This window comes from Arvicola amphibius, chromosome 4 (assembly GCF_903992535.2).
Source record: "Arvicola amphibius chromosome 4, mArvAmp1.2, whole genome shotgun sequence".
NCBI classification, from domain to species: domain Eukaryota; kingdom Metazoa; phylum Chordata; class Mammalia; order Rodentia; family Cricetidae; genus Arvicola; species Arvicola amphibius.
Window position 1 is genome coordinate 71,740,959 of NC_052050.1, and position 20,713 is coordinate 71,761,671.

The following is a 20,713-nucleotide window of genomic DNA, read 5'->3' on the forward strand; positions in this document are numbered from 1 at the left end:
ATGGCCTGTGGGTGTTGCTGGCCTGTCTGAGCTGAGCGGCACCAGGTGGGCCTGTGGATGCCTTCAGCCAATCTGAACTGTGGAAGACCATCTTAATGTGAGGCAGGGTCCTGCTTCCAAGACAGAGGATTCTGGACTGCATAAAGCCGGCAAGAGTTGTTGAACATAAGTGCTTTCTACCCCTCGCTGCTTCCTGACTGTGTTTGCAACAGGACCGGCTGTCTCAGGCCTCTACCGTGTGATCTTCCCACTGCGGGCAGTGCAACCCTGAACTGAGAGCTGAGAGAAGCCATGGCTGCCTTACATTGCTTTGCAGGACATTTTGTTTAATCTTGTGACCGGTTGCCTTATAGGAATAGCTGGAGCAGTAAAATATTTTACAGCAATTAGCAGTTTTTAAGAATAGCCCAACTGTATCAGGAAATGGTCCATCTCCGGCCAGCTGACAGGGCACATTCAAAGTAGGACCAACTTCCTCATGGCTTCTACAAGCTGAATACAATGTTGTTTTTACAGCCTCAGTAAACGTATCCTCTAAACATAGTGTTCGCCATCACAAGGGGAGTGGCTAGGGAGACCATTCATTCCTCCCCTCCCAGCTCACTTGCCAGGCAGCCTTGTCTGATTGGTGAAGTCTGAGCCAGTGAGAGTGTCTGTCTCAAAGTAAGGAGAATGGTCCTGAGAGACAAGAGCACCTGCACACAGGCATCCACCTACATCACCCACTGGTGACAGACAGACAATCAACAGGACAACAGCACAGGGTGTGGGATTACAGCAAGAGTCTGCAAATGCTGAACCCCGGAATCACTGGGTGTGAAAGTCAATAGATGCCATCATCTGAACAGAGGGTCTTGAGGTGGTGGAGTAAAATGGTCAGTGCCGGGGAGCACAGGATGACACTGGAGTCTGCTACCAAGGTCCTAAGCACTCAGGAAACCCTGGATTTGGACTAGGGCCACTTCAGTAGAGCTCCGCCTCCCTGTCTGAAGGAGGATGTGAAACCTATTCCGCTGATTTGTGCAAGCCAACACCCTAGTTCAAAGAACAGAAACCAAACCCTCCCCTGACTGCAGCCCCTCCCTTTAGGGACCAAGCAGGCAGGATTGGGATCTAGGAAGTGCAAGCAGAAAGCAAAGACTATGAGGGGCAGGATCTGGAAGGAAATCTGGGCAGATCAGCTTTTGCTTTCCAGCTGTTCTGCTCTCCAAAAACACCAGAAACCCAGCACTCTGCATTCGGTCTGCCTGCTGGACATCCCAGCTAAGAAGAAGCCATAGACAGCTACCCCAGCGACCTTGTTCCCAGAGAAGAGGGGACATCACAGGAGGGTCACTCACTTCATCACTGGGGAGCAGGTATGTGAAGGAATCTAAGTGCAGCTTGACCAGCAATCCTCCTTACCTCTGACATGGCAGGGGAATTCCTGGTACCAGGGCAGAGGAGCTTGTATCTGGGTTATTCCACTCAGGGATTTTTCACGGTTGGGCCCTTCTCTGTCTTCTGTACCACAGAGGACCCCAACCCACCAGCGAGGCAGCAACAATCTCTTCTATCTCCTGCACATTCCTGGGTCTGTTGCTCTTCTGATGAGAGCTTCAGCCTGGAGAAGGGGACAGGCTGTGTGAGCAGACTCCTCAGAGTCATTGCTGTCACCTGTTTTGGGTGGGTTTTGTTCTTGGGGCTGTTTGTTGTTTTCGTTGTTTTAGTTTCTGTTTGAAACTGGATCCCTCTCTATGCCTCTAGCTGATCTAGGACATGCAAATCAGGCTGGGCTCAGACTCAGGATCTAACTACTTGTTCCTGCTAGTGCTGAGATTAAAGGTGTGTCCCACCACAACCTCCTATACTATCACTATTTTATTTACCCCACGGTGATAAAATGCTATAATCAGAATACCCAATGGTATTTCCTGGTGAACAATGAATCTATGAAAAACCATGAACTTGACTTTGACCACCTGTAGAGTAGAAAGGTCTTTGGGTTGGGTTTTGAAGAGGAAGGCTATAAGTGGTCTTTTCTCCGGCTCCGATCAACTATTTTCTCTGCATTGAAGAAATTGAGGCACGGCATAAACTCCTTCAGTGATTACTGAGGTTTTACCTTTTCCAACCCTTCAGAGAGTATGCCGTGCTTAGTACTGACCTGAGGATCATGCAGGCATATATAGTTTGACGTAATAAAATAGCACATTAATTATTCTCTCAAATTTTCCATATTGTCAAATATTATCAGGAAATTTTCTCTTTTTATTCAGATGTCAAAATTTTTTGTCATTTAATATATTTTTTGAGAGCCTCATGCATGAACTCTACATCTACCTCACTCCAGGTTTTCTCTCTCCTCATTCCAAATCTTCCCATCTCTCCATTACTGATCTATTCTTTAATTATTGTCATAACATGTATGTACATATGCAATGGCAGCTACTTTGTCCACTTTCAAGAATTCTCATTGTTTCATACATGTATTTATCAGAATATATCAAGGCTAGGGTAGTTGAGTTTTTTTGTCTTTCAGTCCTTTAATGGAAGTTCAGATTAGTTACATGAAACAAGAACTACATAGAGCACAGCATAGAAAATCTATTTATGAATAGCCTTCATTTTGTATTAACTCATTTGGTAAGGTACAAGCACATTTGTTAAAGTTGACCAAATGGAAAATAATATAATTTTTTTTTCTTTTTTAAACAATTTATTTTTTGAGACAGAGTCTCACTCTGTAACTCAGGCTGGCTTAAAAATCATGCAATTCTCTTTCCTTGACCTCCCACATGTTGGAATTACAGGTATGAGCCACTAGGCCTGGCTAAGAGTCAATTTTTACATATGAACTTCTAATACCGATTCCAAGTAGAAGCTAACACATTAAGAGAATTTCATTACTGAGAACAGTGAGAAAACTTAAAAAATAGACAGTTTTATATGAGATATGGTGATGAGATTATATAATTGATTTTTTGAAGTAGTAAACAAATGTAAATATTTTCCTAAATCAGTCATAAATAATACAAACCAAAAGAAATATATTTACAAAATATCTTACTTAAACAAGTTACAGTCAAGAAACAAGGTATCAAGCAACAATTAACTAAGAGACTCTGCTAATTGTATTTGGCTCTTATGCCCAGAGTAGCTTCTCTTATTTGCTAGAAAGATGTCTTTCTGAGTCCTCCATGTGCACAAGGGATCTGTGCAAGGAGCACCTGATACTTGTGGGTTCAGCTGAGTCACGTTTCTTGGCTTCCTTTTCCTCCTCCCTCGTTAGTTTTTTGTTTTGTTTTGTTTTTAATTTTCTCTGTTGACTCCTTCCTCTTTTTCTCCTCCACTATCAACTCCTTTCTCAGCTTCCTCTTCTTCATTGTCAGGTTCCTTTCTCTCCTTCTTTGTCCTGAACACTGCCGGAAACTGCTTTATTATAGCCTTCCCGGTTCCGAGCAATTTCAATTGCAAAAAAATGAATCCTGGGTGCAAAGATGGTGTTCTCTTCAGTGTAGCCCTGAGAACAATCGATTTGCAAAAAAGTGCCATAGTTGTAGTCTTCCGCGATACCTTCAAATTTTAAGCAGAATGGTCTCCACTTCTCTTTACTTGATTCTGATTTGAGTTCTTCTGGGTCCAATACATCTACTCTGAGCTTCTCAAAATTTTCACGGAACTCAGAGTAGATTTGATCATCTACTTTAATGAGTTTCAGGAACTGTGTGTCAACTGATGAAATCAGTTTGTAATAGACTTAGGCATGCTGCATTGCTTGAATGGCCCAAGCGATCTCAATATCAGGGTCATTGCCATACGACTTGGCTGGGAGGGAAAGAGCATGGGCCACGGACACCACTTCCCCACAAACCGGCTCTTCGCTTTCGCTTGCAGCATCCACGTTACAACTGGGTAACTGCAGCTTCACCTTTCCCAATTTTTAAAATTCAATGAACAACTGAGTAGACCAGACTGCACCACTGAGTGGTAAATTCTTTCCTATACCACCGTGCTATGAGTGCAGACGCATTGCGTCCTCTGTCAAATGGATTTCCTGCTGTGGGTGTCAGTCGGAAGCTGAAAAGATGCTGCTGCCAGATTATGGATCTCTTCCACTTTGTATGCTGCATCTTTCCAGGTGTCCCTAAGTGGCACCATCTCTCACTATTGAATCGCTCAACTGAATCATTGACTGCCTTCCACGCTTTCTCCTCACTTTTGAATTTGAACTCCTCGTTCCAGCCACAGGTCGGCTGGCAGTTCTCCAGCTGCACCCCAGCGCGCCATCTTTGTCTCCACGCACGAGCTCTCTTCACTCCCACCCTTTCCATTCACCCAGCCCGCTCCACACAGCATTCGACACCTTGCTTAGATGTTGCTTCCTTTTGAAAATCTTCCATGGCCATGGGGTTATATTCTGTGCTTCCCAGCAATCCCACTGATACTTGGTTCAGTGGTAGCATGTGGGAGACAGGCCAAGAGGCAAATTCTGAGCATCAGAGCCTCTGTCTGGATGTTTTGAAGTCAGGGACAGGTCATTCCTGAGAAACGGCAGCCATTTAGAAGTGCAGCTGGGGTGACAACTGCTAGGGGCTCACAAAGGTGCTTGTGTCACCCTGGTTCTGGAACATAACTTGAGACCAAGAACAGTGATGGCCTCAGCATTTTCCCCGCCTTGGCATTGCTTTCTCTATCTGGGATCTTTTGCACTCTCAAACTGAACTTTAAGAGCTTTTCTGTTTTGGTGAATGATGGCATACCAGACAGAGGTCTTGGGATCATTGCCCAGGCTGACCTCAAACTTGTGATCCATAGCACGACCTCCTTAGTGCTGGTGGTATAGGTCTGAATTTGATCTTGACGAACTAAAAGTGCTTCAAAGAGGAAAACTGTCAAGGGTAAAGGAGCCTCAGTCAAGCCAAAATATATAGTCAGGCTAGAAGTAAATGCAGTTGAGGTTGAGTCCTGAGCATTTGATTAAAAGGGGGAAAGACCCCATTTGTAATGTGGGTGGTTTAAGGAACTCTGCTTTCCCATTGGCTTGCTCTTTCTGAACTAATTCTTTGACCTTCCTGGTTCTTTCCTCCCTTAGCACCATCAACTGTTACCAGCCATGGGTCAGACCTCCTCTTCTACACCCCCTCAGAAGGAGGAGCCTGATTTGACCTCCAGCCTTGACACAAATCTTCAAAATTTCAAGATGGAAACCAAGATCCTGTCTCAGGAATTAACCACCTTGATTGGATCATACCTAGAGGACGGGAACCTGCGGGGAACAGTTTCTGCCATCAGAGATGCTCTGAGTGACATTGAGAAAGCCCCACTGAACATCGCAGTGATGGGGGAGATTGGGGCTGGAAAATCCAGTCTCATCAATGCTCTACAGGGAGTGGGGCCTGATGAAGAGGGTGCGGCTGCTTCCACCGGAGTGATATGTACCACCACTGAGAGAAAACCATACCCATACTCCAAGGTTCCCAGTGTGACACTATGGGACCTTCCAGGCATCGGGTCCACTGCCTTCCAACCACATGATTATCTGAAGAAAATCAAGTTTGAGGAGTATGACTTCTTCATTATTGTCTCTTCTGGACGCTTTAAACACAATGACGCAGAACTAGCCAAAGCCATCGTGCAAGTGAATAGGCATTTCTATTTTGTTCGAACCCACACAGACAATGATCTAATGACTCAAAAACAGTTTAGTCCTCAGAGATTCAATAGAGAGAACACCTTAAAGCAGATTCGAAATTCCATCTCAAGTATACTTAAGGAAGTGACCCAACAGGAGTCTCCAGTCTTCTTAGTCTCTAACTTTGATGTGTCTGATTTTGACTTCCCAGAGCTGGAGACCACCCTTCTGAGGGAGCTCCCAGCCCACAAACGTCACATCTTCATGCTCACTTTGTCAGTTGTTACGCAGTCTTTCATAGACCAGAAGAGGGACACATTGAAACAGGAGGTCTGGAAGAAATCTGTAATGCCAAGAGCATGGGTTGCCATACCATTTAAGGGCTTGACCAAAAATGACATAGAGAAGTTGGAAGAGACTTTGAACCTCTGCAGATCCTCCTTTGGCCTGGATGAGGCATCCCTGGAAAACATCGCTGAGGATTCGCACGTGGCCCTGGATGAACTCAAGGAGAACATTAAGTCTCCACATTTGCTCTCAGAAGAGCAGGGTAAATCCTTAACAGATAAACTTTTGGAGTACATTAGCCATCCTTACTTTTCAAAGACTTTCCACTTGCACAATTTCTTCATTGACACCGTGGCAAATGATGTTAAAATTCTCCTTAGCAAAGAAGAGCTTTTCACAGAGAGGGTAAGTTCATTTCAACTCTAAAGCCTCTCTATATTAGGAGGCGTCGATGCGTCAAAACTGTTTTCCACAGTTGTTCCAGGAAGACTCTTTCTATTGCATTTTGTTGACATGGTTCACGGTGTTGTCAAGTCATTTTCTGCACCTGTTGAGATCTTATGATCTGTTGGAGGAGGCTGCTTGTTCGTTCCCGGCCGCTTAGACCCAAAATAGCCGCACAGAAATATATTATTTGCAATACTGTTTGACCAATAGCTTAAGTGTATGTTTGGTTCCCATTTCTATCAATCTGTGTATTACCATGTGTCTGAGGCTTATCAGCAAGATTCCGGCACATCTGACTCTAGTAGTGGCTACACGACTTCTTGCTGACTCTGCCTACTCTCTCTATATACCTCATTCAGCCTAGCTTTACTCTGTTAAGCCATTGGGCAAAAGCAGTTTCTTTATTAACCAATAAAAGCAACACATGGACAGAAAGACTTCCCACACCAATGGTCTCTCAGATTCAGACTGTTATAGGATGCACTCATAAGGTTTTTCCCTACAAATTGTCTCATTACTGTAGTGTATATTGCTTTGTTTTAGACAAAGTTTTCTATTAGATAGAATCCTCCTTGCCAGCTTGCTTTTGTTTTCTATGCTATGGGTCCCTATGTCCTGATGTTCTGATGAAGGTTATCATATACATTTCTCTTTAAGAGTTTCAAATTTCCCTTCTTATATCAAGCTCATTGGTCATTTGAATTGGTTTTTGTATAGGGTGAAAGATAAGGGTCAAGTTTTAGTCTTGCCTGATGTTCAGTTTGCCCAGTTCTGCTTGTCGAGCACTGTGCCCTTTGTGCAGTATTAATTTTGGAAGCCTCACTGAGATGTTGATTGACTGTAGGTGCCCCCAGGTGGCTGTACATGTATGGAGACATTTCTGGGTCCTCTCTTCTGCTCAGTTGGTTAGTCTATGGACCTGTTTTCATTCTGTTGTTTTACTGTTTAGTGTGGCTTACTGTTTAGGGTTATATTATGGCATTTACATACAAGTGTACCATTATACATTCTCATTCATCCTGATATGTTCTTATTCATTCATATGTTCTTACCCTGTTGCCCTCCACCATGCCCCTGTGCTTGTCTGGCTAGCTCCCTTTTCCCCACAGAGTCCCTTCTTCTCCTTCTTATCATATAGACTCTATTACTCACCCTATGCATTTCCTCCTTTAACATTTCTTCTGCTGCTCATGTGATTGGAATTTTATCATTCTTTTTGAAATATTTAAAAGAAATGCCATTTATTTTAACTTCTTCAGAATCTTTTACTAGAGAGTTTACCACTGCCTTGGCCATTTTTAAAATTCTTGTGTTCTATGTAACAATTCTTGCTTCTCAGTGGAAATATCTACTACTTAAATAGGATATCTGTACTAAGCAACTTCTTTAGAAAATGTGTCTTAGAAGGTTGGCTTTTTATATGATATTGGGTTTATTTTCAGCTGATCATCACAGTGTAAGTGCTATGTCTTCATTCTGGTGGCAATTAGTGAGTTTTGTCTCAGTCCATCCCATGTCAGAATTGTAGAGAACCATTGTCTCAGCTGGTCACACTAGACTGGGGACTCTCATGCATTACAAGCAACTGTAACATAAATAGTACAGTGTAAGCAATGCATCATACATGAATTTATATTCATTTCTGTAACCACAATGACCAGGAGTTCCTAAACATTGCTCTTACTTGTCAATCAGTTGTGAGCAGAGTTCCAGCACTGGAGAGGCAGAGACAGGTAGACCCCAAGGACTCATACTACATACATGTACACTTGCACACACTCATGCAGCTTCACACACAACATCTCGTTATTCATTTGAGAGTTTTGATATTTTCATATATTACTCCAAATGACTGTAGGATATGTATTGATGTGCCCTCTGCCCCCTTTCCCTTATTGTTGTTGGTGACATGGCTTCCAACAAGATGATTGGCAGAATCACAAATAGAATTCTGTACACCTGAAGCTCCTATATTGAAATATATCGTATGCCAGAATATTAGAGCAACATGAAGCCAGTCTCTCATGACTTCCTGCATTTATCTTCTGTTCCAACTGCAATCGCAAAGCCCTGTCTGTGTTTCTAACATCAGAGGAAAAGGATACAAGTGTAGATCTGCACCTTCTCCCAGAGCTCTGGTATCTTTAGGATCAGAATTGATAAATGTGGATCTACATGAAGTTTGGTTTTATACAATTCATAAATTAAAAAAGTTTTAATATCCTTGTAAGATCATAATAAACTGTAAGTATGTGACAGAAATTGGATGTGACATATAGAGTCCAAAATATGAAATCTGTGGACATTTAAGGGAAGCACATGTGGTTTCCTGACAGAAACCTGTCTGAGCTTAACCCGTCTCTTCTACCTTAAGAACTGAGTCTTTGTTGGGGAAGGGGTTTGATGGGAATTCATTTCTTCAGGTTTCTTTTTGTTGTTGTTGTTCTTTTGTTTTGGTTTTTTGTTTTGTTTTGTTTTTTGAGACAGGGTTCTCTGTAGCTTTGGGGCCTGTCCTGGAAACTAGTTCTAGAGCAGGCTGGCCTCAAACTCACAGAGATCTGCCTGCCTCTGCCTCCCAAGTGCTGGGATTAAAGTCGTGCACCACCACCACCCAGCTTCAGGTTTTTTAACTTTAAGAAAATGAGGACACATTTTTAGTGTCTTCTTGGTGCTCTGTCTCTCTCTCTCTCTCCTCTCTCTCTCTCTCTCTCTCTCTCTCTCTCTCTCTCTCTCTCTCTCTCTTTCTGTATCCAGTTTGAGATTTTTCATTTTTGTTGGTTGTTTGCCTAAGATTTAAAGACCAAACCACTAGAAAGCAGGAGCACACAGGGAATTTGCTTACCACTGAGGCTGCCCCCTACTCCTGTTGAAAATAAGGGATAACATAAATTTTTAATAATAATTTTTTAGTTTATCCATTTTTAAGTTTTCAAACAAGCACATACTACATGTTAAGTATAGCCCCCAGCTGGGCGGTGGTGGTGCATGCCTTTAATCCCAGCACTCGGGAGGCAGAGGCAAGTGGATCTCTGAGTTTGAGGCCAGCCTGGTCTACAAGAGCTAGTTCCAGGACAGGCTCTAGAAACTACAGGGAAACCCTGTCTCAAAAAACCAAAAAAAAAAAAAAGTATAGCCCCCATTAGTCCCTTTGTTCCTGAGACAGTTTCTCTTCCCCTTTCATATCATACATACGTATGTAACTATGTATCTATATAAAATCTAAGATTCATGAATAACAAAATATATTTCTCTTTCTGAGGCTGGTTTAACTGACTTAATACGATTATCTCCAGATACATCTGCTTTCCTACAAATGGCATAGTTTCCCTCTTCTTTATGGCTAGAACAAAGTCCATTACACCTGGGTAGTGATGTGTCCACCCCTCTGTGGGACACGTAATGAATCTTGCCCACTCCCCACCTCATGTCCCTTCTCCCTTCATTCACACTCCTCCCAAGAGAAGCCAGAAGAGCTGTGCTAAGGGAGTAGAGGGCATGAGGCCTAAGAGCAATGTTTGTGAGCTCACAAGAGGCAGGGAGCCTTTCCAGGAGAGATGCTGCTGGAGGATTTGCTGTGCTGCTCAACTCTGCCCATAGGGTTCGACATTGCATGGATGGTAACTTTAAAAGAGTAAACAGAATTTGAAGATAATCGTACATAAGATATAAACACAAGGGATGGTAATTGCATGGAAAAAGTGGACCTTGAATCAAACAACAAGGAAAGAGGGAAGCCATCGGAGAAGTAGAGCCTGAGTAGGAGGGTATTTGCCATGCCGGCCAGAAATCAAGGCAGCAGCCAGGGACAGAGAGAAGGGGGTGTCCGCCTCTAAAGGGCACAGAGGATGAAGTCCTGCTTTACCACAGCAGCAAAGCCCTAGGCCCTGCTCTGCTGCACTCATAATTGTAATATCTCTCTTGTCTCCTCTCTTCAGCATCTTCTCCTGGAAACAGCTGCATGCAAGCCTTCCAGACCCTCTCCTTCAACGGCTCAGCTTTTGGCATCCAGCTTTGAAAATTTTTTTAAGAACTTCAAGAAGGAAAGTAAAATCCTCTCTGAGGAAACCACTGCCTTGATTGAATCCCACCTGGAGAATAAGAACCTCCCGGGAGCGGTTTCTGCAATCAGCAGTGCTCTGAGAAACATCAACAGAGCCCCACTGAACATCGCAGTGACGGGAGAAACAGGGGCAGGCAAATCCAGCTTTATCAATGCCCTGAGGGGAGTGCGGGATGAAGAAGAAGGCGCAGCTCCCATTGGGGTGGTAGAGACAACCATGGAGAGAACTCCATACCCCCACCCAAAGCTTCCCCAGGTAACAATATGGGACCTGCCTGGCATTGGGTCCACATCCTTCTCTCCCGAAAACTACCTAGCGGAAATGAAGTTTGGTGAGTATGACTTCTTCATTATCATCTCGGCTACACGCTTCAAAGACATTAATGCACATCTGGCCAAAGCCATCGCCAAGATGAATACAAAGTTCTACTTTGTCCGAACCAAGATAGATCAAGATATAAGTAATGAACAGAGGAGTAAACCTAAGACTTTCAATAGGTACCGTGTCATTAAAAAAATCCGAGATGAATGTTCAAAGCATCTGCAGAAGACTCTTTCCAGTGAGCCCCCACTCTTCTTGGTTTCTAGCTTTGATGTGTCCGACTTTGACTTCCCAGAGCTGGAGACCACCCTACTGAGAGAGCTCCCAGCCCACAAGCGCCATATCTTCATGCTATCCTTGCACAGTGTTACTGAGACTGCCATTGACCGGAAGAGGGATTTCCTGAAACAGAAGATCTGGCTGGAGGCCTTGAAGGCAGGTGCTTGGGCTACCATTCCATTTGGGGGCTTGGTCCAGAAGGTAGAGGAGACCTTGGACCTCTACAGGTCTTACTTTGGCCTGGATGATGCCTCACTGGAAAATATTGCCAAGGATTTTAATGTGTCTGTTAATGAAATCAAAGCACACCTTAAGTCTTTCCATTTGCTAACAAGGACCAATGACATGTCCTTAGAAGAAAAACTATGGAAATACATTGAATATATTTCCTCTGTTACTGGGGGGCCACTTGCCACAGGCCTTTACTTTAGAAAGACTTTCTATTTGAAAAATCTCTTCATTGATACCGTGTCAGGTGATGCCAAGACTCTTCTCAATAAGGAGTTTTTATCTGAGAAGCTGACTGACCCCCCAGAATACTGGGAAGCAGCGATGGAGCTATGAAGCACTTACCTTCAGGCTGGCTTTGGCCACTGACTTATGAGCTACTTTGAAGCAGCAAACATTTTCTATGGAAGACCAGAGGATTCACCTCTTTCAGAGACTGTGGCAGCTGAAGAAGAGTCATCAACAGTGTAAAAACCCAGTGTAAAAAGCTGTCTCCCACTAAAATATCATGATGAAAACACACAGGTGTATACAAGTGACTTGTAATATCCTTCTGAAATTAAACTTGGGTCTTTTGTCTCATGGAGATTCCCCAGGCATTGCCACATGAATATCTTTTGGGGTTATGAAGTATAGGGGGCTGATTCCCAGAACACATCTCCACATGAGGCAGTATCTCCTGGACACAAGAGCCACATGGTAGATGGGACTGTGACCATTGTGCATGCTCCCTACAGAATGAACACAAGAGCCACATAGTAGATGGGATTGTGACCATCATCCATGCTCCCTCCAGAATAAACACAAGAGCCACATGGTTGATGGGACTGTGACCATCATCCATGCTCCCTTCAGAATAAAAAGAAGAGACACATGGTAGATGGGATTGTGACCATTGTCCATGCTTCTCCAGGATGGACACAAGAGCCTCAGCAGCCTTAATTGCAGAGGCAAATCCAATCACCCCTTTCTTCTATCCTTAACTCTAAGTCCAGAACCACATGGCCATAGCTGCCAAGTTCCGCTGCTTGCTAGGGCTAGAACATGGCCCCCCTCGTTCATTTACATCTTCACCAGCTACCTGGTCTTGATGGTTCCCATCACTACCTAAGCTTGGCCATTTGGAAACTTGCTCTGTAGACCAGGCTGGCCTCAGACTCAGAGATCTGCCTGCCTCTGCCTTCCCAGTGCTGGGATTAAAGGTATGCGCCACCACACCAGGCTCTAAACTTTTCTCTAGCTCCTTTTTTTTGAAAATTTTTGAATTTTTGAAAATTTTGCTGGGTGAGATTTTGCCCTGGGGTCACCACTCCCTTTAGTACATTTCTTAATCTGTTTATCTCCTTGGACACAGGATTTAGCTCTATTCCACTTTCTGGTGATTTTTTTCCTCTTTAAAATTTACATTTTTGTAATTTACCCTGCTCAGATTGTTCTTTTTTATTATAAATCTTCATTAGAGTTAACACTAATTCATCAGAGTTAACCTGACATAGTACATACCAGGCTATTTTGATATTTCTTCTGCCAATGGAATTAATCCAAAAGTCTTAACTTTAGCCTCAGGCAGACTCTTCTACAAGGGTAGAAGACAGCTACTTTCTTCACTAAAATGTCACAAGAACTATCTACTAAAGCAAGGTACTAAAATTCTCCCATGTAACCTCTTGAGCAAACCCCCACAGTTCATCAGATCACATTCAACACCGCTGTCTTCCATGCTCCTACTGGTATGGCCCCTTAAGAAGTACTTAAAGTATTCAACTGCTTTTCTAATCCACAGTCCTAACGTCCTTATTCCTTCAAACAAAAGCATGGTCAGGCCTATCACAGCAATACCCCACTCCTTGTTCCAACTTCTATCTGAGTTAGGGTTTCTGATACTGTGAAGAGACACCATGACCACAGCAACTCTTGTAAAGGAAACATTTAATTGGGGTGGAAACATTTAATTCAGATATTCAGTCCATTATTAATATAATATTCTGTCCCTTTAAGAGACAAGCCATACCCACTCTCTCCCTATCTGCTGAGGCTGATGTCAGCTTCCAGCCTGAGTCCCTTCTCTTTTCTGTCCCTCCCACAAAGGCAGCTTCAGCCTTACTCCATTCTCCCCACTTCTCCCCTTTCCCCCTCTCTGTCTCTCTCTGTTTCTCTCTGCTTATCCCCCTTCTCCCCTTCTCCCCTTCTCCCTATACCTCTTATCCCTTTCCCTTCCATAACCCACTAAATAAATATCCAAACTCACTCTGCATGATGTGCCTATCCGTATGTCTCTAGCCTGCCATGTGGCTCCCTCCCCAGGATCATCTACCTTCTGAGACCTGTGACATGATCTCATGTTGTGCCCACCCATCTGTCTTTCCTCATAGGACTCCCTCCCTACCTCTGCACCATCCCTGCCTGGAACTCATGGTCCGCTGCAGCCACGTGGAGAACTGCGCCGTCCCTGCCTGGGACTGTCTGCTCTGGCAACCCACTGACTGCTGCCTGGCCCCACTAGGGGACCTGCAGTATGGTCTCATGGCCTGCTGCCTGCTGCAGCCACCGGGGATCCGCAGTATTTTACTTACCCCATTACGATTATCAAGGACCATGGCAGCATGCAGGCAGACATGGTGCTGGAGAAGTAGCTGAGAGTCCTACAATTCAGGCAACAGGGAATGGTCTGAAATTCACACTGAGGGAAGCTTGAGCAAAAGAGACCTCGAAACCCACCCCCACAATGACACACTTCCTCCAACAAGGTTATACCTACTCCAACAAAGCCACACTTGTTAATAATGCCACTCCCCATGACTTAAGGGGAGCAATTACTTTAAACTATCACAAACCCTATCTCAAAAAAAAAAAAAGAAACAAACAAAATAAAACAAGTAACATCCCATTGATCACCAACTACCTTTGAGTTTCCACCCACTCAGCCTGTGGTGTATGCAGACTTCCAGTCTGTTTATCCTATGTGTGGTAGTGATGTGTGTCATACGTGTGGCGTGGACGAGCATGAATCCTGCCTACAGTTTCTCGGACACCAGAATACTGTACTCAGTGCTAAATCTTAGAACTGTCCAAGGAAATCACTGGTTGAACACATGAAGCAAAAGGCAATAGGAAGAAAGTCCTCATGAACATTCCAGAACCAGACAACAAACAGAGAAATATCAGGGCTGCACATTTAGCAGCTACGGTTTTTATTGTAGTGATATTTCATTTGGATTTTAATAAATGAAGCTTGCCTGTAGATCAGAGAGGAAAACACCCCCACTGATGAGCCTTACAGACCAGGCAATGGTGGCACACACGTTTAATCCCAGCAGCCACACTAGTTTGCCATAGAAACCGGGTGATAGTGGTGCATGCCTTTAATCCCATCCCTAAAAAGGAATAAGAGATGGGAGGAGACAGGTTTCAGACACAGTCTCATTCCGAGATTCCTGGAGGCAGGATCGCCATTTCGGACTGAGAGAGAGGTAAGAGCCAGTGACTGACTGTTCTGCTTTTCTGACCTTCAGGTTGAACCCCAATATCTGTCTCTGGGTTCTATTAATCATGCCTCATGTTTTCACCTGTATGTCTACAGTGAATGGATGATTAGACAGAACAACCTTACTATCAAAGCAGGGCATCAGAAGCTCCAGTTCCACGGGTCTCACACAGCAGGGAGGTGAGCCAAGGTCGTTTGTACGTTCATCCTCATCCTAAGCAACAAGCATCTTTGATTTTTTTTTCTATCACTCCAGCAATGTACAGAAAACAAACACGCAGACGCCATGGGAAATCCAAGGCCTGCTCCAGCGTCTCAAGATGGGCATAGGGTATATGTACTGATGCATGGGAAGTTTGGAGCTTGAGAGACTGCCCTGGAGTACACTGAGCCCCCTCCATTGAGTTCTGGATTCCCTGAAAGGGAAAATCCATTTTCTTTAATGATGGGGATGTTCCCGGTAGGAAAAATGTGCCCACACCCTCATGGGTATATGGGCAGCACATATTGTACTCTGGATAATAATTTAAAAGTTTCCTTTCATGTCACATGAAGCTGAAAGGAAACTCAGGAAGTAGGAGTGGATCTGGGAAGAGTTAGGAAGAGAGTGTGCACGAATATGATCAAAATGCATTGCATGCATGAAATACTCAAAGATCTAATAAAACTGTACTTTCTAAGAAATTACAGAAACAGATTAAATGAGGAAAAACAGAATAGTTTTGTTTTAAGAAGGAGAGACAAACATGTTTGTGGCCCATTAGTCCTTTCTTCCTGACTGGAGCCAGTTCTATTGCCCTGCCTCCTCGTGAAGAGGGAGCTTATCTTCTTGGAGATTTCCTCCAAGAAGCTCAGGCCCAGGCTTCCCTTCCCTCAGTTTGGGGCGCAGTTTTGAAAGCTATGAACGGAAGCAGTTTGGGTTCAGAAACGATTTATTACAGAAACCCTCACCCTGGTCTGCTGAGGTGTGTGACACAGATAATTAAACTGACAGGAGGGGCTGGAGGGATGGCTCCGTGGTGAAGAGCACTGGCTGTTCCTCCGGAGGACCCAGGTTAAATTCCCAGCACCCACATGGTGGTCTGACTTGGTCTTTCATCATTCTGCTCATTCAATTCTTGTTCAAGCCAGGAAACGAACACTTCAATCTCCCGAATGACTTCCAGATATACATAGAGTTCCAGGCTACCAGAGAAAGGGACTGAGATTTTGACTCAAAAATCCAAGATAGACAGATGGTAACAAAGGCAAGCAGATGAAGGGGAGAGAGAAGGGGAGGCAGAGCCAATGCGGGTACCAAAGGAAGTCACAATGATGACTGAGATACTGCCTTGGAGGTGCTTGTGCCGACCCTCACCCCTTTCCTGCTTGAGTGGGAGGAAGTCAGGCACAGAGAAGCAGGGGTGACATTGCAGCACAAGAGAGAGGAGATCCGACAGTGTGATGGGCAGGATTTGTGCTCAGGGCTCCAGAGCAAGGCTCTGGCCAATGCAGGTTTGCATGAGACACCCGGGTCCTGTCCAGCCCAGCCTGTCTCCTTCAGCGTAAGACACAGGCTCAGCGCTGTGCTTCACTCCTGTTCCTCTGTATTCAGATTTGCAGGGAGAGCTTCCAGTAATTACCAAACAGCAGAGGCGATAACAGAGCTGCCCTGGCCTTCTGAAGGAAGCATGGCTCCTTGTGCCCTGCACCTGCTTTTCCTAGAAGTCCCCAACCCATCCCACTTCCATCTTGGAAATATCACGAGTGTTACTGCTACTTTGACATGGTGAACCCAGTCCCCAGCTCTATCCAGAAGTCAACCATTCACCGAACGATTCTGAACTCTTAGGAAATTGAGCTCCCCCTCCTACCCAACTCAGCACCCCTTTCCTGTCAGCCTCCTGCATACTGACTGGAGACCACTTCTCCTCTTTCTGGATGAAATCGTCTCTCCTGTGAAGATGGTGAAGTGGAGGAAGCAGTCGAGAAGAAAGGAAGCTTGCCAGGGAGCAGGTTGGGTGAGGTGTGCAATCATCCGAGGGGCAGCTCCGGGAATAATACTGTCCCCGGGAAGGATGGGTTCTACACAGTCAGACCCAGAAAAAGCCTGACCTGTTGACTGAACTGTGATCATCTCTGGGCAGAATATGCAAAGCCTGGAGTTAGGCTCCACCCCTTTGAGAAGGTTGAGAAACTGGCTGAATATGCAGTGTCCAAAAATAGGAACCAAACCAGCCCTCACCGTAGGCCTCACCCCAGAAGTGCTCAGGCACAAAGAACTCAGGGGAAGAAATTGCAGAACAGAAAACAGGGGCTTGCGGTGGATGGGATCTGGAAGGAAATCCAGGACGATCAGAGATCAGAGCACTCTCAGCTCCTCCTCCGCCTCGGGCTCTGGATGGCATAGGAGGACCTCAGAACTTCACAGTTCACCACTTCCTTTGCTGAGCATCCTCCGTCTGCATAAGAACTGTGTGAGAAGCGGACCCTTGTGAGCACAAGCTACTTCCTTAGAGAGAGGGGGGTGACTCTTCAGGAGAAAAGCGGCATCTGGCCACAGTCACTTCAGTAGAAGGTAAGTGGAAGGTTTCTGTTATTTTCTTATCCGTTTCTGTGACAAAGACAACTTAAAAACAAGAGTTTGTTTTAGTTTGTGGTTTATACGGAGCTACCGTCTGTCTTGTGAGTTTTCTGTTGCTCTGATAAAACACCACGACCAAGGCAACTCGAAAAGAAAGCGTTTGATTGGGGGCTTATATCCACAAGAAGCCGGCAGGGAGAGCTAACTGCAGATGCTATAGACTTCTGAAACCTCAGGGCCCACTCCCAGTGACAAGACTTTCCAACAAGGCCACACCTTCTAATCCTTCTCAAACATCCCACCAACTGTATTCAAAGTCTTCCAGCGTAGGAGCCTGTGGGAGCCATTCTCATCCAAACCAGCACACAGCCCAGGGTGGCACCAAGGTGGGAAAGCAGGAGCATGCGACATCATGTCTGCAGTCAGGAAAGAGAGAGCAACAAATGCAAATGGTGGTGATTCATTCTTTCCCTGCCCTCAGTCCAGGAAATGGTGCCCCCCACAGTCAGAGTGGGTCTTACTACTGCCAATAAACCTCCCTAGAAATACAACCACAGATACAACCAGAAGTTTGTTCTGTGCAAAACTTTAAAGCCAATAAGATGACAGCAAAGATTCACCATTACAACCCTGTGCGCTGGATAACATGAAATTCATCCCCTGGCATCAGGCCAGGAAAGCTGGAGGTCTGGGTTATTCCACTCAGGAGCTCACAACAGGGCCCCTCTGATGTTCTTCTTTTTAAAGATTTATGTAGTCGTTTTGTGTGTATGAGTGCTTTGTCTGCATGTATATATGTGCGCCACATGCAAGCCTTGTGTCCACAGAGGGAATGGGAATCAAAGTAGGCTGTGAGGCCCCGTGTGGGTGCTGGGAATTGAACCCGGGTGCTGGGCAAGAGCAACCAGTGCCCTCAGCCTCTTTGCCAACTCTCCACCTTGTGGTGGTCTTCTGTGCCAACTAGTGTACTCTGTTTCCTGTTTATACTCATCCAACACAACAGTGAGGAGGTAAATATCCCTTCTATCTGCCTACACTCACTTCCTGGGTCTTCTGATGGGGTTCAAGTTTGGAGTTAACAGAGTACAATATACTCCACGGGTCTAAAGGAATCTCTACTATAACTTCCTCATTTTCTTCAGAGGGTTTAAACCCCACTGTCAGAACCACCCGTAGGCAATACCTTGGTTACCCTGTAAGTATAAGAACTCATGAGCCAGGAGTTGAACTCAAAACCTCTGGAAGAACAGCCAGTGCTCTTAACTTCTGAACCACCTCACCAGCCACCATACAGTGATTTCTTAATGTATATTCCATTTTTGTATAATAGTTGCTAGTTTAAAAAAATCCTATGAAATAGATACCGGGATTTGTTCGATTTGATCACACTGAGCGACAGGTATGGCAGCCATCCAGAACCTTGTGTTGGGCCTATTAAGGACACTTGGGCACCCCTGCAGAGAGGCCCAGGTGACAAAGAAATAAGGTTCTTGGTCTCAAAGCCGAGTAGGATTTGGTCTGCCATGAACTACCAAGTAATAAGCTTGGAAGCAGGTGGCCTGGCCTCCCATGATACCTGGATGGAGAGCCTAGCTTCAACCTCTTCAAATGGCCTGAGCCAGACCTGCCCAGATAAGCTTCTCTCTGATTACTAACCCTCGGAAAATATGCAAAATATCAAAGGACGGTTATTTAAGGCTGTGGTTTGGTGGGTAATTTGATATGAAACAGATATTACAACATAGTCACTGGGAGAACCGTCCACTATTCTGTTAACTCTGAACCTCCCTTCAAACTGTTTTCCTCCCAATTTTTCTTTTAGAATATCCTTTAATAAGGTCATATTCATTGTAGACCCTGAAAAAAAAAAAGAACTCTCGAGCCCCTCACCCACACGAGCCCCTCACCCACCTCTCATGGAATGGGAATCTCAAGCTAGGGTTGAAAGATGGCCCTGTCTGTGTACCCTTCCAGTTTGACTCAGCTCAAGTATTTTACCTGTAATGAGAAGCCAGCTTCACAGTCAGGCACAGACCTGTCCCTCTGTACACTACGTACAAATTCCCTTTTTTCCGGTTTCCTATGCGTGCCCTGTGCGCCACGGACATGGTCGACCATGAGGAAGCAGATCAAGTCCTTCTGGAGTAAATCAACACACTGGTGTTAGCTCACTCTTCCTCCTACTGGACAAATGTGGAATAAAACCAGATATTTGACCTGGTGGTTGTGGTGCAAGCCTTGAATCCCAACACGTGGGAGGCAGAGGCAGGCGGACCTCTGTGAGTTCAAGGTCGGCCTGGTCTACAAAGAGAGTTCCAGGACAGTCAGGGTGGTTATACAGAGAAACCCTATCTCAAAAACAAAAACAAATGAAACAAAAATAAATGCTCAAAAGCAGCATATATATTGGTCCCTCCTCTAAACACTTGCTGTGGAGAGGAGACTTTCTACAGTAGAGCTGCCTATATCCAGCACAGGGGTGTCTAAGGATGCAGGGCTCATGAGTCATCACCCCTAGTAAGTGGGCTTCCCAGTGAGAAGGCTGCCCTCAGGCACCCAGGTTTCTGCAAATCACCCCAAAATGTTTGCTGGTTGGCTAAGACAGACTTGGAGAAAATGGCTTTGCTCTATCTGGGGGGAAGAGATGATCGTTCACATCTCTCCAGAAAAGTCACATGACTGAGTCTGTGGTCTCCTGACCATCACTCCTTATCACCATCCTTGCCCACAGTTCTCAAGTGGGTAAACCATGCTGCCAGAGGGAATGAAAAAAAGGACCGCAGTGACACCTAGAGGCTACTTAGGGAAAAACTACTTTTTCTTGTGTGCTTTCTCCTTTTTAAAAAATATTTGTTTATTATTTATTAATAATATTAATTATTATATTAATAGTATTTATTATTATATATTAATGTATTATATTATAATATTATAATGTTAATATTAATAATATTATTTGTTATGTATTAATATTTATTTGTTATGTGTACAGCATTCCTTCCATATGTGCCCGCAAGCCAGAAGGGGGCGCCAGGTCTCATTATAGATGGCTGTGAGCCACCATGTGGTTGCTGGGAATTGAACTCAGGACCTCTGGAAGAGCAGTCAGTGCTCTTAACCACTGAGCCATCTCTCCAGCCCGCTTTCTCCTTTTTTAATTTAACATTTTTTGAGACTTCCATAAATGAATATTCTGTTTACATCACTTACATACCTCCTTTTCCCCCCAACTCCTCCACTTCTTCTAAAACTCATGGCCTCTTTTTCTTTATTTATTGCTATGCACATACATGCATACACCACACCCAACCCCCCACACACACACACCAAAACACAAGCACACAAACAAAAATGCCGAGTCCATTTAGTGTTGCCTGTACGTATAAGTGTTTAGAGATGATCATTTGAGGCTGGATGATCCGTCAGGA

General features: G+C 44.6%; 1 protein-coding gene and 1 pseudogene across 1 annotated transcript; one reads left to right on the plus strand and one right to left on the minus strand.

Moving 5' to 3' along the window:
* The first annotated feature begins 1,155 nt into the window (after positions 1-1,155).
* LOC119812839 lies at positions 1,156-11,824 on the plus strand. The gene is made up of 3 exons (XM_038327818.1): positions 1,156-1,358; positions 5,075-6,307; positions 10,285-11,824. Exons 2-3 carry the CDS (start codon positions 5,096-5,098, stop codon positions 11,572-11,574), a joined length of 2,502 nt encoding a protein of 833 aa, XP_038183746.1. The 5' UTR covers positions 1,156-1,358; positions 5,075-5,095; the 3' UTR covers positions 11,575-11,824.
* LOC119811505 lies at positions 2,854-4,338 on the minus strand (annotated as a pseudogene).
* Positions 11,825-20,713: the final 8,889 nt, after the last annotated feature.